Raw genomic sequence first — 9,785 nt, 5'->3', positions numbered from 1 at the left:
AGGCCGGCAGAGACCGCTCTACCCAAGCCCTGGGGTGGGGAAAGCTGGTGGGAGCCATGCCCCAGCAGGCCGGGGATGGCAGAGGCAGAAGGGCCATTGCCCTCGGGAAGCCCCAAGGGTAATGGCTGGCCTGTCCTCGCCACCCTGGCAGCGCTGCAGCCGAGTCGACAGCGAGGCTCATCCTCTCCAGAGAAGATACACCCCAAGGATAAGCAGATGTTTTGATTGTGGTGGTTTTGTTATTTGTTAGCTAGTGGCCTGTCTTTTATTCATAGCAATGTATGTTAGGACCTAGCCCTATGCTTCAGATAGAAAGGACCCCTCAAATGGCCAGCTGGGAGGCGGAACCCCCCCGGGCTGTCCCCGCAAGGGGCTGTGGAAGGTCCTGCCCGGCTGGCCATGGGGGACCTGGGCACACCATGGAAAGGCTTGGGGCCCTTCTTGAGGCACGGTGAGAGGAGCGACAGGGCTGTAAGAGGCATAGGAATGGGGAGCTTGAATTACTGCAGTGAGGAAATGGCAATGTTGCCTGCAAACCTGCGAAAATCAGGCAGTTTTCATTCCCTAGGTCATGATGCAGCTTGTTCGCATGGAGGCAAACCCACAATAAAATAATGAGCGACAGGGAGCCATTTGTTCATTGTAATTTCTTGGACAACTATGGAAGATGAGGACGGTTCTTCCCAGCCTAAGGCAAAATGCCTTTGTAAGTATACCTTGTGTTTCCCAGAGGCGCACCAAGAGTACGGGTAAGGCTGCCTCAGTGCCACTGTAGCTTCTGCATCTGCCCGGTGAGAACCAGGGTCCAGACACTCCTGGTACCTGTTTTGGGCCTGGAAAGATGCTTTCTGGGAAATAAAGATTTGGTAGGAGGTAAGGCCAGGAGAGGCAGTCAGTCTGCAAATAACCTCTGCTTCTGCAGTTGGAGGGTGAGGAGGTGCAGTCTGGGGTGGGATGTCCTGCTCTTAGGAATCGTCTGCTCTTCTTTTTTCACCTTCTCACTTCTCTCATTCCTCGCCCGCACTGAGGTTTTTTTAATTTAGTATTCAAGTCCTTTTTTGCCTGGTTGCATGTGTTCTTTTTAACCTCTGTAAATTCTCTAAGAATGGGAGGAAGGAAAAATAAGTAAACAAAGACAAGGCAAAATCAGGAAATCAGAAAAAAATCCTGAAATGGAATAAAACAGGCATGTCAAATTTTTACTAAAACAGGAGGACATTAAAATGGCACAGAAAGTTCTCATTTCCTTCTATAATTGTTTGGAAGAGTTTAAAAAGCTCATAATTTTTACCATTCCTGCTAGACTTTGATTGGTAAAGCCCTTGCACCAGTAGAGGTCAATACCTCCCAGAGTTTCTGTAGCTGTGGGATGAGCGGTTTGGCTTTGCTTTTCTTTAGAGAAGAGTGGAGTTTGGTGTGCCTGATGTGCAAGAGGAAAAGCTGAAAGGCAGCTCTGCCCAAGGACAGAAGAGGTAAGAGATTCCCCACCTGCACTTTGGTTTCTCTGATGCTGCCCTGTTTTGACTTTGGGAAGCAAGCATCCTTGCCTGCGATGGTGACTCACTGCGTGAGTCCCGCTGCCTCTTTGTAGTTGATAGTTGGAAAAAAAATGGAGAAAAACAAGACAAAAATACCTGAACTCTGAGTGTGTGATACAACCGAGATGTTCACTGATGTGGGTTGATACGATTTTACAGACAAAGGTTCTCCTGAAGCTGGGTTGAAGCTGGGTTAAAGGTGGAAATGCATGATCCCTGCTTAAGTAAGAAGTAACATTATGAGAAAAAGTCATGCTAAAGTTGGTGCAGTGCATATAGCATGACCATAAGTAGCTCAGCAGTATCTGAGCTGTAACTGCTGTTCGAGAACATCATCCCAAGGAAAATGTCCAACAGGTTCCTGGAAGACCTGTGGGGACTCAATGTCTATATCCATGATTTGGAAAACAATCTGAAAGTGCTGGAGATACCACAGAGATGGTGTGTAATGGTTAAAACCAATGAGATATGCAGAGGCTCCATAATCCCTGCACAGGGAATACAGGAAAGCACCATTAGCCATAAGGAGTTGATCCCCTCCGTACAGTGCTGGTGAGACCATGACTGTGGCCAGCTTCAGTGCCCGTAACCCACATATCTGCAGAGGCCTGAAAAACCCAGTGAGATGATTTACGATTGTGCTGCTTAGCACACTCAGGGGAAGGCTAAGGGGAGGCTGTGTGGGAGCCAGAGCAGATGGTTTTTGTAATTTTTGCTTTGCAGACCACCACAATTTTCCAGGGGAGGTGCAAACCCGGGATAGCGGCTGTTGAGCTCATAGACTTGCTTTGTTTAATTATCATTCACAGACTGTTTAATAGCGGCCCGAAGACCCTAGGAACCACCAAGAGCCAGAAGTTGACAACCACCAAATATCTCTGTAGGAAGAAGGTATATAAAACTGATTTATTTAATGAAGCTGAAAAAAACCCAAAATAATATTTTATGTGCATAATTGGAGATTGAAGTGACAGACTGTGACGTCTCGTGGGCTTGCTGTCACCTGAAGCTCTTTGGTTGGTCAACTCGCCTTCGAATCTGGACAGCCAGGCTTGCTGCTGCCATTGGTGTTTCCTGTGCTATCATGGGGCTGCAGGCTCTCAAAACGTCTGTGCTTTGTACCAGTTACTTGTAATGCAGGTCTTCACGTCAAAGCCTTTTAGGTATAGTGTCTCCCATTGTCCTTTTAAACAAAAAATTCTGAGCAAACAACAGGTCAAATTTTACCTCCTGTTTTTAATATTTTTTTAAACTTCAGGCACCTTTGCACATTGTCCTCATTGCTTGGTCTATCACTTTTAATGGTTAATGTCTTAAATATCTTGTGTCTCAGCCAGAGCCTGGTCTTTGGGACTGGTGTTAATTCTCTAATTTTCAACCCCCCTGGCACGTGGGTCCCTCTGCCTCCCCCCCAGGCTCTTGTGGTCTCTGCTGGTCTCCTTCCACCGAGTGTGGGTGATGGGTGGATTTCTCAGAGGTATCAAGTTACCTAAAATTTAACTAAAGGATGCAGGGAGAGGAGGGAAAAGGATTCTGGCTCAGGAGTTAGCAGGCCTGATTGAGAGAGCTTTAAACTAGATTCGAAGGGGGAAGGGGATAAAACCAGGCTTGCTAGGGATGAGCCTAGGGGTGGCATGCCTGTGTTGGAGAAGAGATCAGTAGCCCAACTGAAGTGCATTTACACCAATGCACGCAGCACGGGCAATAAACAGGAGAAGCTGGAAGCCATTGCGCGGCAGGAAAACTATGATGTGGTCGCCATCACGGAAACATGGTGGGATGACTCACACAACTGGAGTGCTGCAATGGACGGCTACAAGCTCTTTAGAAGGGACAGGCAAGGAAGGAGAGGTGGTGGGGTAGCCTTGTACGTTAGAGAGTGTTTTGATTGTCTAGAGCTCAATGACAGTAATGATAAGGTTGAGTGCTTATGGGTAAAGATCAGAGGGAAGGCTAATAAGGCAGATACCTGGTGGGAGTCTGTTATGGACCACCCAACCAGGATGAGGAAACAGACGAAGTTTTCTACAAGCGGTTGGCTGAAGTCTCACAATCTCTAGCCCTTGTTCTCGTGGGAGACTTCAACTTACCAGAAATCTGCTGGAAATACAACACAGCAGAGAGAAAGCAGTCTTGGAGGTTCCTGGAGTGCGTGGAAGACACCTGCCTGACGCAGCTGGTAAGCGAGCCAACCAGGGGAGGTGCCCCGTTGGACCTGCTGCTTACAAACAGGGAAGGCCTGGTGGGCGATGTGGTGGTTGGAGGGTCTCTTGGGCTCAGCGACCATGAAATGATAGAATTTTCAATTCTTGGAGAAGTAAGGAAGGGGGTCAGCAAACCTGCTACCCTGAACTTTAGAAGGGCAGACTTTGGATTGTTTAGGAGTCTGGTTAACAGAGTCCCTTGGGAGGCAGTCCTGAAGGGCAAAGGAGTCCAGGAAGGCTGGATGTTATTCAAGAAGGAAGTCTCAAAGGCACAGGAGCAGCCCGTCCCCATGTGCTGTAAGTCAAGCAGGCGGGGGAGAAGACCGGCCTGGCTGAACAGAGAGCTTTGGCTGGAACTCAGGAGAAAAAGGAGAGCCTACCACCTTTGGAAGAAGGGGCAGGAGACTCAGGGGGACTACAAGGATGTTGTGAGGTTATGCAGGGAGAAGATTAGAAAGGCAAAGGCCCAGCTACAACTTAAACTGGCCACCACCGTTAAAGATAACAAAAAATGTTTTTACAAATATATCAGTGCCAAAAGGAGGGCCAGGGAGAATCTCCATCCTTTGTTGGATGCAGAGGGAAACATTGCCACAAAGGATGAGGAGAAGGCTGAGGTACTTAATGCCTTCTTTGCCTCAGTCTTTAATAGTCAGACTGGTCATCCTCGGGTTTTTCAGGCCCCTGAGCTGGGAGACGGAGATAGGATGCAGAGTGAAGTCCCAGTTGTCGAAGAGGTGACAGTCACCGACCTGCTCCTCCCCCTGGATGCGCACAAGTCCATGGGCCCAGATGGGATCCACCCGAGGATACTGAGGGAGCTGGCAGAGGAGCTGGCCAGGCCACTCTCCATCATTTATCAGCAGTCCTGGTCAACCGGGGAGGTCCCAGATGACTGGAAGTTAGCAAACGTGACACCCCTCTACAAGAAGGGTCAGGAGGATCCGTGGAACTACAGGCCTGTCAGCCTGACCTCGGTGCCGGGAAAGGTCATGGAGCAGATCATCTTGAGTGCCATTCCGCGGCACGTGTGGGACAACCGGGGCATCAGGCTCAGCCAGCATGGATTTATGAAAGGGAGGTCCTGCTTCACTAACCTGGTCTCCTTCCATGACAAGGTGACCCGCTTAGTGGATGAGGGGAAGGCTGTGGATGTTGTCTACTTGGACTTTAGTAAGGCCTTTGACACAGTCTCCCACAGCATTCTCCTGGAGAAGCTGGCTGCACGCAGCTTGGATAAGTGCACTCTGCGCTGGGTTAAAAACCGGCTGGACCTCCCAGCCCAGAGAGTGGTGGTGAATGGAGCCAAATCCAGTTGGCGGCCGGTCACAAGTGGTGTTCCCCAGGGCTCAGTGTTGGGGCTGGTCCTGTTCAATATCTTCATTGATGATCTGGATGAGGGGATCGAGTGCACCCTCAGTAAGTTTGCAGATGACACCAAGTTGGGTGGAAGTGTCGATCTGCTGGAGGGTAGGAAGGCCCTACAGAGGGACCTGGGCAGGCTGGATCGTTGGGCCGGGGCCAACTGTATGAGATTCAACAAGGCTCAGTGCCGGGTCCTGCACTTGGGTCACAACAACCCCATGCAATGCTACAGGCTGGGGGAAGAGTGGCTGGAGAGCTGCCTGGCTGAAAAGGACCTGGGGGTGTTGGTTGACAGCTGCCTGAACATGAGCCAGCAGTGTGCTCAGGTGGCCAAGAGGGCCAATGGCATCCTGGCCTGTATCAGGAATAGTGTGGCCAGCAGGACCAGGGAGGTGATAGTGCCCCTGTACTCGGCACTGGTGAGGCCGCACCTTGAATACTGTGTTCAGTTTTGGGCCCCTCACTACAAGAAGGACATGGAGGTGCTGGAGCGTGTCCAGAGAAGGGCAACAAAGTTGGTGAAGGGTATAGAGAACAAGTCTTCTGAGGAGCAGCTGGGGGAACTGGGGTTGTTTAGTCTGGAGAAGAGGAAGCTGAGGGGAGACCTTATTGCTCTCTACAACTACCTGAAAGGAGGTTGTAGCGAGGCGGGGGTTGGTCTCTTCTGCCAAGTAACAAGGGATAGGACGAGAGGAAATGGCCTCAAGCTGTGCCAGGGGAAGTTTAGGTTGGATATTAGGAAAAACTTCTTCACCAAAAGGGTAGTCAGGCATTGGAACAGGCTGCCCAGGGAAGTGGTTGAGTCTCCACCCCTGGACGTATTTAAAAGACAGGTAGACCTGGTGCTCGAGGACATGGTTTAGTGGTGGACTTGGCAGTGATAGGTTGACAGTTGGACTCGATGATCTTAAGGGTCTTTTCCAACCTTAACGATTCTATGATTCTATGAGAGGGAAGGGTTCAAGTGTGCACTTAGCCTTTATAAAACACGAGAGGATCCACATGAAAAAGAAATTAACAAATACCTTACTGCACGTAGGGTTTTGGGCCAAGCTGGCACCTTCTTAGGTGGTATCAGCAGCTGGGCACGGATCTGCAGGAAATGGGTCTTGCTGGTTCTTGTGTGCATGAGCAGAGGGTCTTTCTCAATAATTTATTTGATAACTGTTCCATCCTTCTAATTACCTGCTTTCTAATCACACCGTCACTGTGTGTAGGTACACGTGTTTCCCTCCTTTCTCTGTACCCCCTCTGGTAGCTTTTAAACTTGCTGGCCAGTTTAAAACCTATCTGTCAGCAGAGTAAAGGTGTCAGAGGGATGACACTCCTACATGTTTAATGAAAATCCATGCCCCAGAAGAAAAGAGAGGTGCAAAATGGGCCCCCGCTGAGGGAAAGGCTGAAGTATATGCTTGCAGTTTGCTGGAGAATTTCCCATGTAAATACCCCAGCTCAGCCAGCCCCCAGGTCCCCATCAGATGTACATCTGCAGGAGGCCAGATGTTAACCCTTCCAACACACCGCAGTAGTTTTGCCGTACTGCCTCGTACTGCCTCCCTGCTCCTTTTCATTTCCCTCCACCTTCTCTCCCAGAAAGACAACCCCTGGTTTACCTTGCCAGCTGATGTTTAGAGTTGAGTTTAGGGATGCTTAGGAGACGTTTAGGGGATGTGCTAGAGCTCAAGGCTGCATCTAAGGTAGGCATCTCCTTGCTTCTCTGCTCCAGAGAGCAGCTTGTCCCACCCGTGAGACCCATCTCAGGAGGCATCGCTCACTTCCCAGGGGTGCCCATCTCTCCACTGACTCCAAAGCAACCTGCAGTAGATCAGGCACCTATTTTTTAGACAGTTAAATCCTTGAGTTTAATTTTAATACTGCCTTTAATTCAGGCAGTTAAATCCTGAGACCTGCTCTCGGCAGATGTGGTTTTCTGAGGGGACGAGGAGGGCTGTTTTCCCTCCCAGCAGCCCCTGAGCTGTGTGGTGAGATGCCAGATGCTACAGCCCAGGAGCCCAGAGTGGCTGTGCTGTCCTTGCCCATGCCATGACCATGGCCATCCTGTATTTCCGACTGGGAAGGGGGCTCCCACATGGCACAGCGACTCGCCGGGTGAGCGACATGCACACCCACGTGCGGGTACCCATATGTATTTTTAGCTCTGCTGCCAACACTTCAGAGTGAGTTATGAGATGGCTGGGAGAGATGGATTTGGTCCAGGCTTGTGGCTCTACCACAAAACCGGGCTGTGGTTCAGCGCCAGGCAGGCTCTTCAGCCTTTGGCTTGCCCTTAGGTGGGGATGCAGCAGCTGCTGGAGTAATTTGTGGTGCGAATAACTGCAGAGCGCAGTCTCCCAATTACCTTCTGCTTGCAGACCCTTGTATTACCCCAAACGAATCTGAGCAGATTTGCAGGGGAGGATGTTACAGTGCAGGATCCGATCACTGTGAAAAGATTTCATCCAAACATTTGAGAGAGTCATAAAGCCAGTTGGATCCTGACAGGAGGGACATTGGTGCAAAGCCCTTGCGGAGTTTCTGACGCTCAGAAATCTTCCTAGCAATCCCCGTGTGATGAGTGCTTTGGTGAGGAACTACATAAAAATACCAAAACTATAAGTTATGCAATAAGGTGTTTGGGCTCACAAGGGAGACCTTGCAACTCTAGCCGTGAGGCATTTGCACATAAAAAAAAATTGCAGCTTCTTTCAGCTGCAACCTAAACTTTGTGCTGAGTTAAATCTCCCCAGCCCTGGGCTGATCCCTGCAGCCCCTCCCGGGTTTTCAATGCATCCAACAATGAAAGTGAAATCCAATCCCATCCAATTAGAGGAAAATGAATGGCTCATCTACAATAAATGGGCTCTGAATAACAATAAGCCAACAAGAGAGCAATGAACTGGAGACAGAGTACAATCTTCCTGAATGTTAATCGGCAACTAACTCCACAAGCTTCTTAGAGGTGGAAAGAATTGGAGGAAAATAGATTAGGGAAGCTTTAGAGCACATTGCCTTTTAACTGCTTAGGCCTCACATTTTTACCTAAATACAAGAATGTTTCTAATGCTGCCTTTCGCAGGGTGAAGGGGGGTGTGTGTGTGATGGGGGTGTTTGTTCTTAAAGTTAAATGTTTTCAGTTTATTTGTAATTTGACATGGTAAGTCCTACTGTATACCCTCCAGTATTATTTCATGGTTTTATTTATTTGAAAGTCCCTTTCTAAAATTAGAAAGTAACAGGGCAGAAGCCTTGGAAAATGTTTTCTGTAGATCTGAGGATTTGGGGAATGAGGCTGAATGAATCCAGAAGTCAGCCTGAGACTGAAGAGAAGCCGGAGAGGCGAAAGAGAGAGGATAAGAAAAACTCTGCAGTTCAGTGGCTGAAGTGCTGTCCGTACCCAGCAGGCTCTCCCAATGCTGCCCACTCTCTGGTCCCATGTAGACACCTTTTCATGCTCTCAAGGCTAATAATACCTGAAATACCTGCAGAACAGCCCAGCTGCTGCTTTCCACTGCCCTCAGCCCCACAGGTAATTTTTGTAAAGCCAGGGAAGATGCAGGATTCCTGACCCATCACTGAGAGAAGCCTCCCAGCCACGCAGGCTCTATATTCAAGGCAACCAGGTCTCACCAAGCTGAGCTGGGTTGCCCACCCCCTCCATTCACCCTATTAATTTCCTAATAACCTCTTTTTTTTTTTTTTCCCCCTCCAGGCAGGCAGAGAGATTATTCAGCTGGGCCAGCACTGCCACTCCCTTCTGCCTACCTTCATTCACAGGAGCCCAACTCAAAGGCCGTGGAGCCCCACTGGCCAGTGTGGGCACCTGATCAGGCCCCACTAGGTGAGGGCAGGTTAACCTCACTGCAGCCTGGGCACCCACCTCGGCCATGGTGGCGAAGGGTGAAGAAGCGCATTGGTCCTCCAGGAAGAGAAGTGCTCCTGCGCTGGTGATGTGCGGTCATGGTGCCATGGCAAAAGAGAGCACGCAGCGAGGTCTGGCAGTTCACAGCGCTCCTTGCCATGGAGAGCCTGCACCTTCCCGGTTTGTGGTGAAAATATTGCTTTTGATAATCCTAGTAGCTATAATAGCATGTATAATATACATATATATATATACACACACAAGCTATCCCTGCTCACTCCTGAAGAAATCTGTCAGGAAATTTCTTGCAGAAATCATGAAAGTAAAGAGCCTTCAAAAAGTATAGTGATGTGAAGGGAAGGTGCCATCGCTGGCTTTGAAAAAGCTCTGGAAATGCGACGTGTGGTAACACGTGCTGTGATGCCCAAGTTTGTAAAGAGGCTGAGACAACATGTTCCCATCTGTGCCAAGGGGGTCTAATGCCCATGAAGGTGCTCTGCACCCCGCTCTCCTCTGCTCCTTCAGTGTCTGCTTATGCACGCTCTTCACGATGGCTCCCCAAGGAAGGGGCCCTAATATAGGCCCTAATAGGGCTACAGGGATGGCACATGTGGCTTTTCTTTTCTCTGTTGGAGCTGAGCACTCAGCTTTCACATTCATCTTGTGCTGCCAGGGCTGCTCTTTACCTGCAGGAGGGAGCACAGGTTCCTGGGCAAACCCAAAGCTCTGGCTGAGGGCAGTGGAGTGCAATGCAGCGAAAGGAGGTAAGGTCAGCTCCCAGCTCTTAAAATAGGGGGTCCTGAGCAAACTGTCTTCTAC

General features: G+C 49.6%; 1 protein-coding gene across 1 annotated transcript; it reads left to right on the top strand.

The window, feature by feature from the left end:
• Nucleotides 1-580: 580 nt before the first annotated feature.
• On the top strand, nucleotides 581-9,072 carry LOC148054666 (uncharacterized). The gene is made up of 4 exons (XM_087764288.1): nucleotides 581-706; nucleotides 1,399-1,472; nucleotides 2,348-2,429; nucleotides 8,817-9,072. The coding sequence occupies exons 1-4, from the start codon at nucleotides 668-670 to the stop codon at nucleotides 8,943-8,945; spliced, it is 324 nt and encodes a 107-aa protein (XP_087620414.1). The 5' UTR covers nucleotides 581-667; the 3' UTR covers nucleotides 8,946-9,072.
• The last annotated feature ends 713 nt before the right edge of the window (nucleotides 9,073-9,785 follow it).

Source organism: Nipponia nippon, unplaced genomic scaffold (genome assembly GCF_047370975.1).
Source record: "Nipponia nippon isolate SJK-2023a ecotype South Korea unplaced genomic scaffold, ASM4737097v1 scaffold_3, whole genome shotgun sequence".
In the NCBI taxonomy this organism is placed as follows: Eukaryota; Metazoa; Chordata; class Aves; order Pelecaniformes; family Threskiornithidae; genus Nipponia; species Nipponia nippon.
The sequence above is the reverse complement of the archived record's forward strand: the minus strand, read 5'-3'. Positions and strand labels throughout refer to the sequence as shown.

Bases quoted from the DNA above. Each gene is read 5' to 3' on its own strand.
- LOC148054666 (XM_087764288.1), top strand. From the start codon at position 668: ATGAGGACGGTTCTTCCCAGCCTAAGGCAAAATGCCTTT. The intron at 707-1,398 runs GTAAGTATACCT...GCTTTTCTTTAG, and splicing joins GCCTAAGGCAAAATGCCTTT to AGAAGAGTGGAGTTTGGTGT. The intron at 2,430-8,816 runs GTATATAAAACT...TTCCCCCTCCAG, and splicing joins AATATCTCTGTAGGAAGAAG to GCAGGCAGAGAGATTATTCA.